General features: G+C 41.8%; 2 protein-coding genes across 2 annotated transcripts in view; one reads left to right on the forward strand and one right to left on the reverse strand.

Annotated features, from left to right (window-relative positions):
* The window catches only part of LOC117964769 (nuclear cap-binding protein subunit 1-like), a 26,112-nt gene extending 23,700 nt beyond the window's left edge, over positions 1–2,412 (reverse strand). Inside the window, exons 1-4 of the mRNA XM_059031834.1 lie at positions 2,161–2,412; positions 1,179–1,267; positions 692–792; positions 248–404 (exon numbers count right to left, since the gene is read on the reverse strand). Coding sequence (XP_058887817.1) covers positions 248–404; positions 692–792; positions 1,179–1,267; positions 2,161–2,194 — 381 coding nt within the window. The 5' untranslated portion in view covers positions 2,195–2,412. The remainder of the gene's footprint in view (positions 1–247; positions 405–691; positions 793–1,178; positions 1,268–2,160) is intronic.
* LOC117420932 (thiosulfate sulfurtransferase/rhodanese-like domain-containing protein 2) lies at positions 2,409–17,372 on the forward strand. Its single transcript, XM_034034707.3, has 10 exons — positions 2,409–2,477; positions 3,239–3,454; positions 4,763–5,079; positions 5,315–5,423; positions 13,629–13,751; positions 13,918–14,023; positions 14,188–14,306; positions 15,266–15,424; positions 15,647–15,785; positions 16,394–17,372. Exons 2-10 carry the CDS (start codon positions 3,251–3,253, stop codon positions 16,627–16,629), a joined length of 1,512 nt encoding a protein of 503 aa, XP_033890598.2. The 5' UTR covers positions 2,409–2,477; positions 3,239–3,250; the 3' UTR covers positions 16,630–17,372.
* Positions 17,373–20,504: the final 3,132 nt, after the last annotated feature.

Consider the following 20,504-nt stretch of genomic DNA (forward strand, 5'->3'; position numbering starts at 1 on the left):
TATTTATATAGTATATAGTTATATCTTCACTAGCAACTTTAATTACAACCATAAATAAACATTTCAATATATACTTTGTGTATGTGTTTTGTTTTTTTCAAACTTTGTAGTTAAGTCTTTGCGACATTAAAACGTTATTTGCTTATTTAGGGTTTATTTGCTTAGAAAATACTAACCAGGGCTGTCAGTATCAGCATGTAATATAAAGTTCATAAAAATTTACCAAAAGCACATCCCTAATACTTACAAGATACAAAGCTTCATTATACAAGTTTAATTTCAAGGTCTCTTTCAGCTGTCGAATCATGGATTCCACAAACTCCCCTCCGAAGTTATAGTTCCTAGCATTCAGCAGCCCCACCAACGTTGAATAGACCGTGAGCTTCTCTGGTAATAGCCGGGCCCTGTGGAAACAGCAAACAGAGTTGTTTCCAATAGCTGGTTTACATCCTGCTTTTGCTCAGTTATTAAAAGGTACCTGGTTTTCTGTGTGGAGTTAGAAACGTCCACTGAAAAGGGCACAATCTGACACAGAATGCACTGGGACTAAAATACATACAACACAGAGAAGAGGGCTTAGTGTTGTAACTTTAGATAAGGAAATTGTGCAAATTAAACAGTGGGTACATAAGCCAAACAAGGGTCTTAAAATAGGCTTTAAATATGTGTCTACACCTTTATCAGCACTTACACAGTACAGAGGATCCGGAGGATTTTATTCTTGTAATTCGGAAGGTCAGCCTCCAGAACCCCAGCCAGGCCTTCTAAATTGCTTTCCAAAGACGAAGTACTCTAAAAAGGGAGAATATGTGTGTGTACATGGTAAGCTAGGTGACAAACAAAAGGGTATACATATCACCACATTTGGGGTTTTGTTGTGAAAGCATTACCACTTTTTCCTAGAAAAAAAAAAATGTTACAAAGCTACACATAAAAAATTACTTCTTTCCTCTCTCCAAATGCTTCTAGTGTGCAACTGCCTTGCTTGTAACAGGAGTTATGACTTTAATTTAGTTGATCTTAGCTAATTGATTAAATAACCATAATAAAATATCTTTGCAGGGAGACAGATTCTATATTTCGGGACATTTCACAAGGACAGTCAGTGTTAGATGTTTTTAAATTGTAGCAGCAACATACTAATACAACTAAAAGATTCATTTTAAAACCAACATTACCTTTTCCCCAACTCTGCAAATCAAGGATTCCAATCGGTCTTCAATTTCAATGGGTTCTGATGTTCTTCTCCTTTTGTGAGGCTGTCCTCCTTGAGATTGGAAAGCAGTTAGTAAAAGTTCAGTAACATTCAAACGTGTCACAGGAGGCAAAGACAAATCAATCTGTGTAAATCAAGAACATAATGGACAGCTTCTAGGAAAGGTCAATCACATACTCTGTCAAAATGAGACCAACATTCACACTTGCATTCACACAAAATGTTAAGGCTAGCTCACAAAATTATTTCACTGCAATCCCTGAAACGGTTAGATCAAATGCATTTTTGCAGCTGTGTTACAAATTTCATCACTTGTGTCACTGTACAATATTCGTCCATAGTTCAGTCTTCTGGGACACAACTCTTCTTCCAGGAGCTCCCTCTACGAGGTTAGTATAGAAGGTTGTATATTACAAATCCAATCGCACTTAAATTAAACTGCCTTACCTCCTACGGTGCTCCGTATGATACTTGTGCCTATATTAACCAGTAAGAAGTTCACCTTGGTTTATTCTATGACTTATGGTTATGCTAAGCAACTGTGTCACACCTCCCACATATATTATGCCTTTTCTGTGTAAATAGAAACGTCCATAGAATTTAAAAAAAGTTACCTATAAATATTAAAATAAATAAACCTTTGTGATTCTCAGCATGGCGACGAGGCAAATATATTTATAGTAAAACAAAACATTGCCAAGCCCGTGTTCAACTTGCCCCCTGAAACCCCAACAATGAATGCCAGCATTCAAACAAAAACATTTTTTTAGTTTGACGTATTTTTTGTTTGAGTTGGTCTATCCTTTTTGTGGTCTACCACTGTCAATTAACCTCAATACGGTACGATGTGATATGATACCATAACTGACCCGTAAAGTAATACAATTAATATTAAGAGCTGGTTGTACGAACAGCGCTTCAGTAAAGCAGAAATCGGTACTTACCATCATTCTCATCACTGTGTCTCCGTCTGGACATTTTAAGTTGATATGCTCCTACAGTTACGAACCGATAAATATGCAATGCAAACTTTTTTTCTTTCTTCTTTTAGATGCAGATGTAAATAAGAAGGTGTATGTATTGTAAGCCCGTCCTACTTTAAAAACAGCAGCTCCCCGCTCGTCCAAACTACCTCAAATACCGCAATATGGCGCTGAGATTCAGTATAACCACCTCCGGGTCGGTCCTAAGTGTTTCCGTGGTCACAGAGAGTTTGTCACACACGTAAGGTTCCCCCGGAGCTGTTGTTACACAGAGCGAGGTTGACTGGTTTAACTTTTTTTTTAAAAAATATTGTAAAATGATAGATAGAAATATAGATGAATTAAACGTTAAAATGTAATTACTGTGTTTATTTTCTGATATGTACGATAGCTATACATTAATTGTAATGCACACTGGCCCTCTCAAACATTGTATGTTAATTGCTCCTAAGTTAATTTAACGTGTATTTTTTTAAATGGTTTACTAAAAACATATGCTGTCGAGAATTTTTTTTTGGATTTTGACTGGACAAATCATACATAATGAGAAAAAGCATTTGGATGACATTAATTTTTAAGAAATACTCCTCGATTAAATAAATTGTAGTATGGGAGACATTGCATAAATCTAAATTTTGTCCTGCTGGTTGTTGGTTTATATTTCGATACCTGGCTGTTTTCTCATTTCATTTGGGACTGTCCACTGTTTACCTATCTGAAAGTCTGAGCCTACCATACACTTGAGAGCAAGAATGCCAGAATGTTGCTAAGCGTAAATATTAGCTGTGCCAGTTACTTTATGAAAAGGCTGTTTTGGGATTTTGCTTACTAGTGAAATTTCAGTCACAGCAAAGCCAATTCACTGTAGCTGTTAACAAGGACATTACAAGATTACATCTATGTATGCTTCAAATACAGAATTGTGCAAAGGGGTTTGATATTGTCACATAGTAGTCTAAACACTATATTCATATCAGTCATTTTAATTAAATATTACATTAAATACAATAAAATATGTTCTGCTTGCTTTCTGTTTTAGGATCAAACAGGCATGCAGCAAACAGAAAAAACAAGCAACCTGGGCGTTTATGAAAAAGAAATGTCTGAAGCTGCTGCTGGTGAAGCCGACGGGTCTGTCAACTTAGTGTTCCCAGAATTAAACATTGAGAATTCAGAATTGCATAACAGTTCAAAGCTCCTAAAGGCAGAGTTTGAACTCAGCTTGCGGAAGAAGTTCGCCTTTGCAAGGAAAAAGGTATGTTTTCTTTTTCATCTTTACACGAACTGTAGAATGGGTGCACTGGAAAAAGTCCTGACAAAAAAGTCTTTACTTTCATTTTGTTTCTATAGGAAGGTATACGGCAAAAGTTTAACAAGTGACAATAGTACATAACACATCTGAGGAGTATATGGCAAGAACGGGGTCATTTAACATAATAGTCTGAGCCATTGCCATGCATCTTACAATTAAGACCCACACAGAAGTACAGAATAGCAAAGTGCTATCCAAATGGATACTTAAATTATGCCTTGAGAAAGAAAGTAAACACTGTAAGCTGTACTTACAGTATACAGCATCTCAGCTATTCATTCTATAGCTCTCAAATGTGCAGTTTTGAAAGAAACACATGTTATAGCAAACATGTATTATCATTTCAAAACATGATATCGGGTACACTAGGTTAAAAAGAAAACTTTGTTTGGAAGCCATGCTTTTTGACTGCCTTTGTACTTCCTTGGTAATTTCACCTGGAGAGTGAAATCGTCCCAGCCCCTTCACTGGGTTCTTTCTTGTCAATAACCAATCGGTTGCTTCCCCTATTGACTGAAATGCTTTTATCCAGAAGACACTGCTGAGGTGAAATGACCCAGGCAGTACAAGTGAGTCAAAAAGCATAGCTTCCAAACAGATAACCCAAGATAAGGCATAGAAACTGAGAGTTGTGTTTAACCTACAGAAGTACCAGTTATCATGCTTTAAAATGAAAATACATGTGTGCTGTAACATGTGTTTCTTTTAAAACTGCACATTTGAGACATACGTAGCTATGTAGGTGCAAAATGGCCGAGATTTATGGAATTGTTTTGTTAGCTACAATTACATTAGAGGCAGCCCATATTCATTTTAAGAAGTGAAATAATAAATACATTTCAAATTGATGTTAATACATTTTAAGTTCTCTAGATAATATTTGAATTTAACAACCCTGTAAGGGTATCTTGAGCTCGGTATTTACAGGCATGTATCCTGATGTAATTTATGCAGAGAATATCCGATTTCTGATTCCATATTTTAGGAAAAAAGACATGATCGAATTACACACAAACCTGTTGATTATCTTGTATTATCATATCGAAATGACCCAGCTTGAATATATAACAATGTAAACTCCTCATAATCAATTTATTGGCTTTGCTTAGTCCCTCTCTTTAACATGGTTTAAATGTACAGTACTACAACATAACCCTGATCAGTATTGAGATCATAGATCACGAGTATTTTGACACTGCTACTATTAAATAATGGTAAGTACTTTGTTCTGTGTGATGCATCTCTCTACAGGCTTTTGCCACCTTTGTCAGCTCAAAGGAAGTCACCCCAACGAACAATAAGAGCACACATTGGGAGTGCTGTGGCCAGACGTTTCAGGAGCCCGTTTATATACACAAGCATGTCGCCAGGGCTCACGAGAAGGAAATCCTTCCTCATACTGAAGCCATTCTCAGGTTTCTGGAGAGCAGAGAGAAGGAGGAAAAACAGCAGGCTTCAACAGGCAGACCTGGAGAGCAGAACGGAGCTGGAGGGACAACAGGCCAAGAGAATGACGGTTCACACTTGTTGCCAGACACCAGCCACATCAACTTCGATCAGTTAGACAAGTAAGAGCTTCAACAGGGTTTGTTTCAACCTCTAATACCTGTAATACATAGGCTATAATCCATTATGTAGCCAGTAGACATGTCAAGCCTGACCTTTACACCCATTCAGAGCACTGGTTATGCTGAATTGTGGTATCAGTGATTTTGTCATGTCTTATATTGCCAAACTCAAGAGCAGCTTAAAAGGCTTGAAGCACACCTTACACGTCTTTGACATGATCCCTTCTCTCAACAGAGAGCCCGGTGAAGTGCTGCTGTATTACTGCTACTGTGAGATAGAGGACACTCACTCCGTCTGTGCATGGCAGAGGGCTCTGTGTCAGCTGCTGCGTCTCACTGGCAAGGTATGTGTTGCTGTTCTGTTACACCAGTCAAGTGTTACCCACTTGTGGAGAAAAAAACCCTCACTGAGGTAAAACTAGTATATTTCAACAAAATTAACATTAACTGTTGCCATTGACATACAGACCAATGAAAATAATGGAGAACACATTGGGCTAAATTCTAAAAGCTGTTTACTTCAAATCATCATTGGCGCATTTCTTTAAGACAGGAAAATGTACCAAATAAAGTCACCAGAAAAATGTTGCACAAATGTGTATTTGGAGTTAACATATTTAAGAATCTATCCCATATACCCAAACGTTTGTGTTCTAAACAGATTTAAAGTTAAAACCTGATTTATAGTGGAATGCTTTATATGGGGCATTGTGACAAACAATAACACGGCTCACAACACTCTCCAACACCCTCCCCTCAAACAGTGCACCTTCCTTCCTTATATATTAGTGACGTGACAATTAATCAATAAACACCCCCACATTCCACACATGAACAATTAACAAACACACACACACACACAGCCAGCTCCTCCGGCAGCGGTGGTGGGGCTGGTGCTGCTGTCGGCTCCTCCGGCAGCGATGATGGGGCGGGTGCTGCTGTCGGCTCCTCCGGCAGCGGTGATGGGGCGGGTGCTGCTGTCGGCTCCTCCGGCAGCGGTGGTGGGGCGGGTGCTGCTGTCGGCTCCTCCGGCAGCGGTGGTGGGGCGGGTGCTGCTGTCGGCTCCTCCGGCAGCGGTGGTGGGGCTGGTGCTGCTGTCGGCTCCTCCGGCAGCGGTGGTGGGGCGGGTGCTGCTGTCGGCTTCTCCGGCAGCGGTGGTGGGGCGGGTGCTGCTGTCGGCTCCTCCGGCAGCGGTGGTGGGGCGGGTGCTGCTGTCGGCTCCTCCGGCAGCGGTGGTGGGGCGGGTGCTGCTGTCGGCTCCTCCGGCAGCGGTGGTGGGGCGGGTGCTGCTGTCGGCTCCTCCGGCAGCGGTGGTGGGGCGGGTGGTGCTGCCGGCTCCTCCGGCAGCGGTGGTGGGGCTGGTGCTGCTGTCGGCTCCTCCGGCAGCGGTGGTGGGGCGGGTGCTGCTGTCGGCTCCTCCGGCAGCGGTGGTGGGGCGGGTGCTGCTGTCGGCTCCTCCGGCAGCGGTGGTGGGGCGGGTGGTGCTGCCGGCTCCTCCGGCAGCGGTGGTGGGGCTGGTGCTGCTGTCGGCTCCTCCGGCAGCGGTGGTGGGGCGGGTGGTGCTGTCGGCTTCTCCGGCAGCGGTGGTGGAAAGGCTGCCGGTTCCTCCAGCAGCGGTGCTGGAAAGGCTGCCGGTTCCTGCCTTTCTCCCCCTCAAGAAAATTCAGGGAGGTGCAACCCTTTGGCCCTGGAGGCAGCAGTAATGGCTCCTCCCCCTATGGCTCACTGTGTGTAGGGCAGCTCTTAGTATTGTGGTCAAAGTGAAAAATTTGAAAAAAAGGAACTCATTATTGTTATGCTAATGAGATATTATTATTATTATTATTATTTATTTCTTAGCAGACGCTCTTATCCAGGGCGACTTACAATCGCAAGCAAATACATTCAAGTGTTACAATACAAGTAATACAATAAGAGCAAGAAATACAATAATTTTTGTTCAAGTGTGACAAACCACAATTCAATAATACATCAGATAATAGTGATAGTTACATCAGGATATGATTAAATAGTGATAGTTACATCAGGATATGATTAAGTACAAAATACTACAGGTTAAACACTTGGCAGATTACAGTATTCTGAAGTACAGGATTAAATGCAGTAAAATAGGGGGCAGATAAGAGCAAAATAAAGCACATTTAAATGAAGGGTGATAGTGTCCCAGGATACAAACAGAGGAGTTCTACAGGTGCTGTTTGAAGAGGTGAGTCTTAAGGAGGCACCGGAATGTGGTCAGGGACTGGGCAGTCCTGACATCTGTAGGAAGGTCATTCCACCACTGCGGAGCAAGGGTGGAGAAGGAGCGGGCTCTGGAGGCAGGGGAGCGTAGTGGAGGTAGAGCCAGTCTTCTAGTGCAGGCGGAGCGGAGAGGTGGGGGTGTAGGGAGAGATGAGGGTCTGGAGGTAGCTGGGTGCAGTCTGGTCAAGGCATCTGTAGGCTAGTACAAGAGTCTTGAACTGGATGCGAGCGGTGATCGGGAGCCAGTGGAGCGAGCGGAGTAGTGGAGTAGCGTGGGCGAAGCGAGGCAGAGAGAACACCAGGCGGGCAGCAGAGTTCTGGATGAGCTGGAGCGGACGGGTGGCGGACGCAGGGAGGCCAGCCAGGAGGGAGTTGCAGTAGTCTAGGCGGGAGAGTACCAGGGCCTGGACCAGGAGCTGGGTAGCATAGTTGGTGAGGAAGGGTCGGATTCTTCGGATGTTGCTCAGGAAGAAATCGGCAAGTGCGTGCCAGAGTGGAGATGTGCTGGGAATAAGAGAGGCAGGGGTCCAGGGTGACTCCAAGGTTCTTAGCGGAGGAAGAGGGAGAGAGTGTGGTAGATTCCAGAGGAACAGAGATAGAGAGATCAGAGGAGGGGGAGGAGGAGGGAAAGAAAAGGAGGTCAGATTTAGAGAGGTTGAGTTTGAGGTGATGCGAGTGCATCCAGGAGGAAATAGCAGACAGACAGGTAGAGATACGGGAGGAGATGGTGGAGTCAGAGGTGGGGAAGGAGAGGAAAATCTGAGCATCATCAGCATAGAAATGGTATGAGAAACCATAGGATGCGATGAGGGGGCCCAGGGAGCGGGTGTAGAGAGAGAACAGGAGAGGACCCAAGACTGACCCTTGGGGGACTCCAGTTAAGAGTGGGTGAGGTGTGGAGGTTGCTTCACGCCAGGTTACCTGGTAAGTGCAGTTGGAGAGGTAGGAGGAGAACCAGGCCAGAGCAGTGCCAGAGATCCCCAGGTCAGCAAGAGATGATAGTAGAATAGAGTGATCAACAGTGTCAAAGGCAGCAGAGAGGTCAAGGAGAATTAGGACAGAGGAGAGAGAGGCAGCTCGGGCACACTTAAGTGAGTTGGTGACAGACAGGAGGGCGGTTTCAGTGGAGTGAGCAGAGTGGAAGCCAGATTGGAGAGGGTCAAGGAGAGAGTGGTTGGACAGGAAAGCAGAGAGCTGGCGGTGTACAGTCCGCTCGAGGGTTTTGGAGAGGAAGGGTAGGAGGGAGACAGGACGGTAGCTCTGGAGGGAGGTGGGGTCGAGGGTAGGTTTTTTGAGGAGGGGAGTGATAGAGGCTTTTTTGAAGGCAGAGGGAAAGATACCAGAAAGTAGAGAGGTGTTGAGGAGGGAGGAGATGAAGGGGAGTAGAGCAGGAGCAGCAGCTTGAAAGAGGTGAGTGGGGAGGGGGTCCAAGGTACACGTGGTGGGTTTGTGACCCTGGAGCAGGGAGGAGAGGTCAGAGTCTGAGAGGGGCAAGAAGGTGGAGAAGGAGGGCGAGTTAGTAGGGGATATAGTGGGTGTAGGGGTTGGAGCAGGAGGGGGTGCGGGGGAGGGAGAGGTGTTAAAGAGTTTGCGGATATCTGAGATTTTAGAAGAGAAGAAGGAGGCAAAGTCATCAGGGGAGATAGAGGAGGGAGGAGGAGGGGGGAGAGGGTTTAGGAGGGAGGAGAAGGTAGAGAATAGTTTACGTGGGTTGTTAGTGGAGGCTTCGATTACAGATTGGAAATAAGCACATTTAGCAGAGGAGAGAGTAGAGGAGAAGGAGGAGAGGAGAGTGCTGTAAAGGTCTAGGGCAGCAGGGAGTTTGGTTCTCTTCCATTTCTTTTCAGCAGATCGCAGTGTGATTCTTGCCGAGCGGAGCACAGAGAAGAGCCAGGGATGGGGAGGGGAGGGGCGAGCAGGTCGGGAGGTGAGGGGACAGAGGGAGTCGGTGAGGGAGGAGAAGAGGGTGGAGGTAGCAGAGTCTACGGAGAGTTGTGAAAAGGAGTCGATAGGAGGGAGGTGACAGAGAGCAGTTGAGGCAAGGACAGAGGGAGAGAGAGCGGAGGTTACGGCGAGAGGTGACAGTGGGGGTAGGAGGAGCAGGGAGAGGGGGGGAGAAACAGAGAAAAAGAGATGAAATAGTGATCGGAGAGGTCCAGGGGGGTGACAGAGAGGGTGGAGGGGCAGCAGGCCCTGGAGAAGGTGAGGTCCAGTTGACGGCCAGCTTTGTGGGTAGGAGGGGACGGAGAGAGACAGAAATCGAAGGAGTGAAGGAGAGGGAGGAATCCAGCAGAGTGGCTGGGGTTGGAGAGATGGATGTTGAAGTCACCCAACAGGACAGTCGGGGTAGACAGAGAGGGGAGGGAGGAGAGTAGATAGTCGAGTTCATCCAGAAAGTGAGTGAGAGGCCCAGGGGGGCGGTACAGAACAATGAGCAGGAGTTGACAGGGAGAGGTTAGTTGGACTGCATGAAATTCAAAGGTACTGACAGAGAAGGAGGTGAGATCGGAGGGGACAGAAAAGAGTAAGGAGGGAGAGAGGAGAAGACCCGTCCCACATCCCCGTCCAGTGAGACGCGGGGTATGGGATAGGACGTAGAGAGAGGACAGGGCAGCAGGAGTAACAGTGTTATCAGGGGACAGCCAGGTTTCAGTAAATGCAAGGAAATCGAGTGAGAGGTGGGAGGCAAAGGCAGATATGAAATCAGCTTTGTTAGCAGAAGAGTGTGTGGGAGGGGGGGAGAGGCAGAGAAATGAGGTTAGAGGGGTTGGAGGAGCAGCAGCGGAGGGAGGGCAGAGGACGAGGGCGGGGGGACAGAACAGGGATGTGAGAGACAGTCATAGCAGGACAAGCAAGACAAAAGGCACAGTAGGAGCAGTGGGGTGGAGGATACAGACCTGACTAGTAGATGGCTTCTTCCAGAGCGCGGTCAGGCCTCCCCTCGCTGGACTCCCACAGCTAGACTCCCTGCTCTTTTGTTGAGGCTCTTCGGTTTGCTGGCACCGAGATAAGCTGCTTGATTAAATGTTACACCTGCTTGGCAAAAGAACCAACTAAACTGTGTGGAAACCAATCAAATAGCAAAATCAACTGCTAATCAATTTAGCCACTCACCTGGTACTAATCACACACTAACTCAGCCAATTCAAACACCACCTTACAACGTCACCAAATGTACTTAGTTACAATTACTAAAAGCAGGAACTTATCTATCTGCCTCTGTCCCTGGTTACCTGTAGACTGAACTAATTACTAGATGCCCACCCTTAAATAACTCCCTTCCCTTAGCAAGGGAACTAGCTGCTAACTGCTCTGGAGACAATAGTTTCACACACTTTAATGGGATCACACAACTACAGGAGCTGTGTGGAGACCAATTCAAATGCAAACTGCTCTAATCAAGTTAACCCACACTCCCTGATACAAATTACAAATTACAAATTAAGTACTCAAAATAAGAACACTGCCTGGGATAAAATCACACACTCCTCCCCAATTAGAAACACCAGATAATGATACTTAAATAGTTAATGGAAAAATTACTAGGAGCAGGATCAAATACCTATCTTGCTTCAGACGCTGGTTACCTGTAGACTCCCACAGCTAGACTCCCGGCTCTTTTGTTGAGGCTCTTCGGTTTGCTGGCGCCGAGATAAGCTGCTTGATTAAATGTTACACCTGCTTGGCAAAAGAACAAACTAAACTGTGTGGAAACCAATCAAATAGCAAAATCAACTGCTTTCCTATCCAGTTTTAACCCTTTGCGGTCCATTGTCGGACCTGGTCCGACATTGCAATTATTCCTATCAGGTCCAATGTCGGACCCTGTCCGACATCATCAAAAAGATGCAAATAACGGGTTTTTAGTCGTTTTTTTCTCCGGAAAAAGCCGAGAAAACCATTCAGTGGCTGAGTGGGAGCGACAGGAGCCGAGACAAGACGAAAAAAAAAAAAAAAAAAAAAAGGACGTATCTCATGAATAGTCCCCCTGGCATCTGATAATGGAGGCCATATGGAAACAAGCTGGCTGTGACTGCATTAGCGCTCAGAGAATATCACGGACATTTGCAGAGCTTTTTTCATGTTATAGTAATAAAATAATGACTTGGATCGCATTATTGAGGCGTTTGGTGATAAAACGACTGATCAGGAGATGATTGATCGGTATGTACGACTATTATTATTATTATTATTATTATTTATTTCTTAGCATATGTGAAAGCTATAGCGAACGAAAGGGTGGGGCGAGGCTGGAGATGCCTAGTGAGTGCTTTGTTGATATGCAGGGCCTTTTAAACCCGTTTGACTGTGGGAAAAAAATACTTTTAAACAGTGCGTCTAAAATTAACTGCGCGTGTGAAAATAAATTGGACCTGACGCGCCTGACGCGCACTTAATAAATTGACTGCAAAGGGTTAAATAACTTTAGCATAACAGAGGCAGAAGTGTTAAAGGGACTAGGAGCTCTTAAAATAAACAAATCCCCTGGGTCGGATGAGATCCTCCCAATAGTACTCAAAGAAATGAAAGAAGTTATTTACAAGCCGCTAACCAAGATCATGCAACAGTCTCTTGACACAGGGGTTGTACCAACAGACTGGAAAATAGCAAACGTAATACCGATCCACAAAAAGGGAGACAAAACTGAACCAGGTAACTACAGACCAATAAGCCTGACTTCTATTATATGTAAACTTATGGAAACTATAATAAGATCCAAAATGGAAAATTACCTATATGGTAACAATATCCTGGGAGACAGCCAGCATGGTTTTAGGAAAGGGAGATCATGTCTAACTAACCTACTTGACTTTTTTGAGGATGCAACATTGAAAATGGACAACTGCAAAGCATACGACATGGTCTATTTAGATTTCCAGAAAGCTTTTGACAAAGTCCCGCATAAAAGATTAATTCTCAAACTGAACGCAGTAGGGATTCAAGGAAATGCATGCACATGGATTAGGGAGTGGTTAACATGTAGAAAACAGAAAGTACTGATTAGAGGAGAAACCTCGAAATGGAGTGAGGTAACCAGTGGTGTACCACAGGGATCAGTATTAGGTCCTCTGCTATTCCTAATCTACATTAATGATTTAGACTCTGATATAGTAAGCAAACTCGTTAAATTTGCAGACGACACAAAAATAGGAGGAGTGGCAGACACTGTTGAAGCAGCAAAGGTCATTCAAAATGATCTAGACCGCATTCAAAATTGGGCAGACACATGGCAAATGAAATTTAATAGAGAAAAGTGTAAAGTATTGCATGCAGGCAATAAAAATGTTCATTATAAATATCATATGGGAGATAGTGAAATTGAAGAAGGGAACTATGAAAAAGACCTAGGAGTTTATGTTGACTCAGAAATGTCTTCATCTAGACAATGTGGGGAAGCTATAAAAAAGGCTAACAAGATGCTTGGATATATTGTGAGAAGTGTTGAATTTAAATCAAGGGAAGTAATGTTAAAACTCTACAATGCATTAGTAAGACCTCACCTAGAATATTGTGTTCAGTTCTGGTCACCTCGTTACAAAAAGGATATTGCTGCTCTAGAAAGAGTGCAAAGAAGAGCAACCAGAATTATCCCGGGTTTAAAAGGCATGTCGTATGCAGACAGGCTAAAAGAATTGAATCTATTCAGTCTTGAACAAAGAAGACTACGCGGCGATCTGATTCAAACATTCAAAATCCTAAAAGGTATAGACAATGTCAACCCGGGGGACTTCTTTGACTTGAAAAAAGAAAAAAGGACCAGGGGTCATAAATGGAGATTAGATAAAGGGGCATTCAGAACAGAAAATAGGAGGCACTTTTTTACACAGAGAATTGTGAGGGTCTGGAACCAACTCCCCAGTAATGTTGTTGAAGCTGACACCCTGGGATCCTTCAAGAAGCTGCCTGATGAGATTCTGGGATCAATAAGCTACTAACAACCAAACGAGCAAGATGGGCTGAATGGCCTCCTGTCGTCTGTAAACTTTCTTATGTTCTTCTTATGTTCTTATGCTAATCAATTTAGCCACTCACCTGGTACTAATCACACACTAACTCAGCCAATTCAAACACCACCTTACAATGTCACCAAATGTACTTGGTTACAATTACTAAAAGCAGGAACTTATCTATCTGCCTCTGTCCCTGGTTACCTGTATATTTGTAAAGCCTTGGATATTACACCTTGAAGCCAGTGTTTACTACTGCTGTTCTTGGACTGAGCATGTGAAGTTCTGGGATGTAGAAAGACATGTAGAAACCTAAATCTGAAGCAACGGTTAATCTAAGCAGGCTGTGCTTTCCCACAGGTGCGAATCTCCAATGAAGGGATAAATGGAACAGTAGGGGGCAGCAAAACAGCGACTGGGCTCTATATTGAGGCAATGCTTTCTCATCCGTTGTTTAAAGCCATGTGCAAAGAGGACTTTAAGGTAAGAATGATCTGTATTGTGGGATGATACCTAAATGAAAAGGATATAAAACCATATGTGAGTAATTATAATTGGGTCATTTTGTTTTTTATCCATTATTAAAGTCCTTTCAGAGGTTATGTTTGCTGTTTCAGTTTCCTGCTGTGCACACACTCCTGTTTTGCAGAGCAGCGATGGAGGGTCCTACTGCTTTCCTGAGCTGCGGGTTGGAGTCTATAAAGAGATAGTTCCCATGGGAGTGGACCCAGACAAGCTCTCCTACAAGCTGGCAGGTTGGTGGATTGGGTTTTGGGTTTTCAGGTAGATCTTCCCTGAGAGGATGCAGGTTCTGGTGATCATCTTTTCATGGTACTGATAACTTGAATTTACAGCTGTGGCAGGATTTTTTTTGTTTGTTACTAACATACTTTTTTTTTTTTTTGTGTTTGCCCTCCAGGAATCCACTTAGAGCCAGATGATTTTCACAAAGAAGTTGAAAAGTTTTTATCTGAGGACAGTCTGGCCCTCAAAGACACTATCCTGCTGGACTGCAGGAATTTCTATGAGAGCAAAATAGTGAGCACTGCTGTCTTTGGGCTTACATTTTATTTTCTCTTAGGGGCATGTTCAAAGAGTGTTTTCCATTCATTCATTTACAACAGGGGTCTCTAATCCTGGTGGGCTGGTGTCCCTCCTAGTTTTTGTTCAAGCTGTACACTAATTAATTAATTGGAACAATTAAGCTTCTAATAAGCACTTAAGTGGTCCAATTAAGTAATTTAGTGTACCGCTTGAAGAAAAACCAGGAGGGACACCAGCCCTCCAGGACCAGGACTGGAGACCCCTGATTTATAGTGTTAGAAAACTCCTGCTGTTCACTAAAGACATTGCTTCAATGTGCATGTTAACAGCTCTGAGAAGTGCTGCTGCCTGCTGGTATTATTTTATAGCCTGTGTTAAAGAAGTGTTAACCAAGTGTTGGTACTGTAGCTAACACTTGATCTCCTATTAAAAGCTAGACGTTATTGTACGTTTATCAGTTTCTGTACAACTTCTCTTCTTCCTTTATTGTTAAAGATTTTTATATTTTTGTGTTATTGCTTAAATGTTCACCAGATTCCACCTGTAGTTCAACTTTACTGAAAGAATCATAGAATACAGCTGTGTACTAACTGTATACAGACCCTATGTCAAAGCATGTGGTCTTTATCATGGATATGGCCAGATTTTAAAGGAATGCAGCAGTGAATAGATTAATTTTAATAGGTCAGAAAGTCACATGACCCCAATACAGCAGACATGTGAGCTCACAGGTGATAGTGAGGGTTGCCATCAGATTTTGCAAGCAGAGTTTTCACAACTGAAAATTTGCCAGCTTAAATGGTTTGAGATATTTAAGTAGTAGGTGTGTGAATGCTTAACTATGTGCTGGAATATAACACTAACAATTAAAAATAGGTGGATAAAAAAGTTTATTTAAAAAACAAACACAAAAAGAAGCTGTTCTCTGTCATTTCTCACCTGTATTTCTTTAGGGTCAGTTTAAAAACTGCCTGGCTCCAGACATTCGCAAGTTCAGCTACTTTCCAGACTACGTGGATACAAATCTAGAGCTTTTTAAGGGGAAGAAGGTCTTGATGTACTGCACTGGAGGTATTCGCTGCGAGAGAGGCTCGGCATACCTCCTATCAAAGGTATTGAAGGCTGTATCTTGGGAACCACGTGTCAGAATTTGACTTTGTATGGTCATTTTTTATGAGAATTTATCCCATGCATGTAGGTCACTGTAAGCAATTGTTTTGTGGTACTGGTACCTGTGATTTATATTTTTAGAGGGATGAGGGATTATTGTCAAATAATTGTGAACCTACCTACAGACTCATTTTTCTCCTTTTTCCATGTGCTTTTAAAATCAGAAAATATGTAAGGAAGTGTATCAGCTGAAAGGAGGAATTCACAAATACCTAGAGCAGTTCCCAGACGGGTTCTATCGGGGAAAACTGTTTGTCTTTGATGAACGATACACCATTGCTTCTAACAACGATGTCATCTCAGGTAAGTGAAAACCAATGTAACTACTTCACTGCCCTGTGAATATGTAACATTTTTACATAGAATATCTACAGACTGCTTAATAAGGAATTTGTTTTTGCGCCTGTCTCTCCGTATGTCACACTTACATTCTACATGTACGTATTGTGGATGTACCATAGGGCGCCTGATAATACTGACAGCTCTGATTATGCATTCAGTATGGTCACAGGGCTTATTTTAGCACCAAAAAACAATAGCCTTCACTTATCTGCTCCCACCCAATAATGCTAAATTGACACAATCTGTCCGTTCATTTTTGATGCAGATTTGTTATCACTCAATCAATGATGCTTCACTGTTTGACAAGCGCGTTTAATGGGTGGTGAATCAGCCCCCAGCAGTCCAGCTGCAGGAAGTTAGTTTGATCAAATCAATAAGCAAACGTTATTAATGATCATACAAATCAGCAAAATAATTTAAAAAATCTCAGCTTTAAAAAAATCAGTAGCATAAAAGCGACAAAATAAGCCCTGGGTCAACAGCAACCAAAGCTGAAACTGTGATTAGCTTTGCTCAACAGCACTACAGGTTAAACATTTTAATTTATTTTTGTAATTTATTTTGTTCAGAATGCAGGTACTGTTGCACACCGTGGGACCAATACAGACTGTGTACAACTCAGAACTGTTGCCAGCTGGTCCTGTCTTGTTCACAGTGTCGAGAGAAAGGGCACACTGCTTGCTGTACCGTCTGCCAGGAGAAAGGACAAAGGTTGACCGATAACGGTGTGCCAGCCCCTGTCGTGGGAAAGGAGGAGTGCGAGTGCACAGACACGAGGCTGCGCGTGCCCCTCGACACCCTCTGATACACCTGCCCTGCACAGACACGAGGCTGCGCGTGCCCCTCGACACCCTCTGATACACCTGCCCTGCACAGACACAAGGCTGCGCGTGCCCCTCGACACCCTCAGATACACCTACCCTGCACAGACACGAGGCTGGGCGTGCCCCTCGACACCCTCTGACACACCTGCCCTGCACAGACACGAGGCTGCGTCTGCCTATCGACACCCTCCGATACACCTGCCCTGCACAGGCACGAGGCTGCGCATGCCCCTCAACACCCTCTGACACACCTGCCCTGCACGTTCTTCATTCTGGAGATTATAGTGGAACCCAAGACTAGTTCTACACCCCTCTTTCTGGTGGTGCTTGGGGTCATAGGTCATGGTGCTGCAGTTTCATCAGCTCCCCAGTTTGTCAAACACGTGTTCAACACAGGCTTGTATGGACTTTTTAAAACTAGACCAGTCCTTGATACAGTGTGATTTAAATGCTGATGCCAGCATCAAACCAACTTATTAAATAACTGCTATTGTTTAGCAAATAGTTTGTTATAAGTCAATATTGAACCTTTTTTTAATTAATGGTCACAACTGTGACATTGCATTATTGTTGGCTAAATGTTTGTGATTAAATCTTTATAACCTATAGTAACCGACAAAAATAACAGCGTATATCCAGAATCTTTTAATTTGACCATTTTTTTTAAAACACAATTTTTCAGATTTTAAAATGTAAAATCTTAAATAAATCTTTACTGATTTTCTTTTATAGATTTATTTTTTAATCCTGTATATGTACATGTTGCACCTCATATTAACGGATTCCGTTTTCCCTGCATCTCATCATCTTATATATATATATATATGTGGATGATATCAGGAGTATTCTTCCTGAAAAAGAAGTACATCCATTTCTTTTGTTTTCCTAGTGATGTGTAAATAGATTACTGTACATCCAGCTGTAAGGCCTGAAACAGTCTACAACTTCCACAAACTGTGACCCACAGCTGATCATTGTTTGGATGATATAATAATGAAAAGATAGATGGGATCTAAAAAAAATGAGAGAACTAGTATGGTGGTTGTATATAGATTCTACTTAACGGGTTTAATATGTGTACTATCTTGCAATACATTAAAGAACTGCCCAGTCACCTGACATCACTGGCACCAGGAAGATGGTTATATACAACCATTAAAAAACTAATACAAGATAAATAAATAAAAAGTCAAAAAATGTAATACAATTTATTTTATTGTTCAAGCAGAAATGCACAGATTACAATATCACAAACCATTTAGGCAGTATCACTGGACTAACTTAATTATTTATTTCAGTGTAAAATGTACAACTCGACATTTCATGCAGCTTTATCTAGAATTTTGAAGGACAGTATCAACTGAAGACTTCATACAGAGCGACACATGTTTGTGCACACAAGTACAAACAAGAAAAAACTTCTGAATCAACTTTCTGTAGGTGTAGTAATGGCTGATATCCACTAGGTGGTACACAGACTTGGGGCTTTTCTGCTCTCCCTGCAGTTTACTGTACAATACAAAATTCATAAACGATAAACAGCAAAAATAAGGACAGTATAATTTTTTTTAAACTTCTTAGAACTGTTCCAAACTTTTCTTGGGTACATCCACAAGTCCTGTTTTTTTCAACCAATAACTAAATGTTTGAACTGCATCATGAAAACTTACCCACTTTAAATAGTCTATACATCTACAGAGATTGCTCTATATGGACAATACTGTAATTACAATAACAAATACGAATATGACCTGGTTAAAATAAAAATAAAAACTATGGGCCTGATATTCAAAGATTTTGCGATATTCTGCAACTTTTATACAACTCTGCTTGCATTGGAAATATCTTGCATATATTTGCAAATCTGTGGAAGCTTTGCAGGGGAAATGAATACATGTATATTAATCTAAACAGGAAATTAAATCACAAATCAGACTACTGATGCAGTTGTATTTGTGTACGAGGCGAGACAATGGCTCAGTGTTTAAAAAGCACAGAAAGGGCAACATTTATGAAGGAGCAGATTATAATAGCTCACACTGTGGGTCTTAAACTATTTCACACGTCACTACAGTCTATATATTAAAAAGAATGATCCTTTTCATATATTTTAATCAATAATAATAAAGTCATCATCATCATCATCCTGGGTAAAGACAAACCTGTCCGGACCTAACGGGCACTAAATCAGGAGAAACGTCTAATTATACCACACAACTATAAAGAAGTATGAACTAATATAATGATAAAAAGCTTTTTAAAATAGAGTAAAGGGCTATTCACACTATAGCATTTATTCGCTGCGTTTTCAAGGTTAACAAATTCAAACCTATTGAATTAAATACTACATTTCACATTTGAAAGTAATCGCTGCAAAAAAAAAAAAAAAAATCGATTTTTGGACGAAAAACATAACGATCACCACCCTCGATCACCACCCTCTCTTGCTAAATTTGGATATAATCTGAAGGCAATATGGACCGTGCAGCTGCCCTATGGTTATTGCTCCGTAGAGGAATAAAGATCTACATAAACGTGTATGTATGTCTATAGCACATTCTACAAATGCTGTTGTATATATTTACCTAGTTATGAAATTCAAGAGGTTACCTCATATGCAGTTGTAGTCAAAAGTTTACATATCCCAATGGAAATTTATAATTTCTAGAAATTTTGCAAAAACAAATTATAGAAAAATCTTTTGTAGCAATCATCCTATGCCTAACCCTTTATACTTTAAGAATGTTCACCTACAATCCAGCATTTCCTAGACTTTTCTAGAATTAGCTTCTGCATTATCATATTGAAATTTCTAGCACCTTTTGTAGACAATACTATCATAGCATCAAAGGGTATGAATACTTTAATTAGCATTTTTTGAGTTTTGCAAAAAAAATGCTGAAATAAATAATTGTAAACATCTATTTCTTGTAACTTTTTCCTCATCCACAAAAGCAAAACTTTTGCTACAAAAGATTTCTCCTATAATTTGAGAAATTAAGAAATAATAAATTTCTATTGGGGTATGCGGTTGGTTGAGGCACAGCAGAGTGTCAGATGAATCTCCTAAATGAAGCGATTACACACCTCATACAATTAAAAGAAAATATTTAGTTGTAATCGAGTATACTCACCTGTTAAACTGAAGCTTCCATGAACTGGTGCAGCTGTAACAGATTCATGTTAATTAATTAACCAATTTGGCCTATTAACATGTCACTAAAGTGTAGCACAGGTGAATTAAATACAGATCAATACTGAAATGTGCCCTTTATAAAGTGAAAAACAAGAAAACCCAACTATAACTCAAATAAGGTGTCCTTAAACCTGGTACTCTTTCAAAAACATTAATATATTATACTTATCAGTTTAACATTCTTGACATTAAATGTTTGTAGCTAAAATTATTGCGACAATTTGTTGCATAAATGGCAAGTACTTCCAATGACTTTCTTGGCATTAAAGAATGAAAGCTGCGACTGGTTATTTAATGGAGAAGTCAAAACATGAGGCTTCTGTGAGCTTGAGTTCTTGTGAAACTCCCAGGAGTAACCCAATCACTGCTTTCCCAATGAATCACATTGTTTCAATATCAATGCACTCTTCATGTGACTGCTTCGAGTACAATTCTGGGACATGGCAGGAATACAGCGTTGAGTTATCTGCAATCAGTAAATGTTCATAAATAGCTTTAATACAAATTAAAATGTCCACCATTCAATGGTTGTATAGGTATGTAGTATTTTTTTAGACATGTGCAAACGTTTATTAGGTTTCTTATTTCTAAATTTAGCACTATTGAGTGTTTAATATTTATGGATAACATGTAAAAGGGCACAGAGATTATAAGATATAT

The sequence above is a fragment of the Acipenser ruthenus genome, chromosome 1, assembly GCF_902713425.1.
Source record: "Acipenser ruthenus chromosome 1, fAciRut3.2 maternal haplotype, whole genome shotgun sequence".
NCBI classification, from domain to species: domain Eukaryota; kingdom Metazoa; phylum Chordata; class Actinopteri; order Acipenseriformes; family Acipenseridae; genus Acipenser; species Acipenser ruthenus.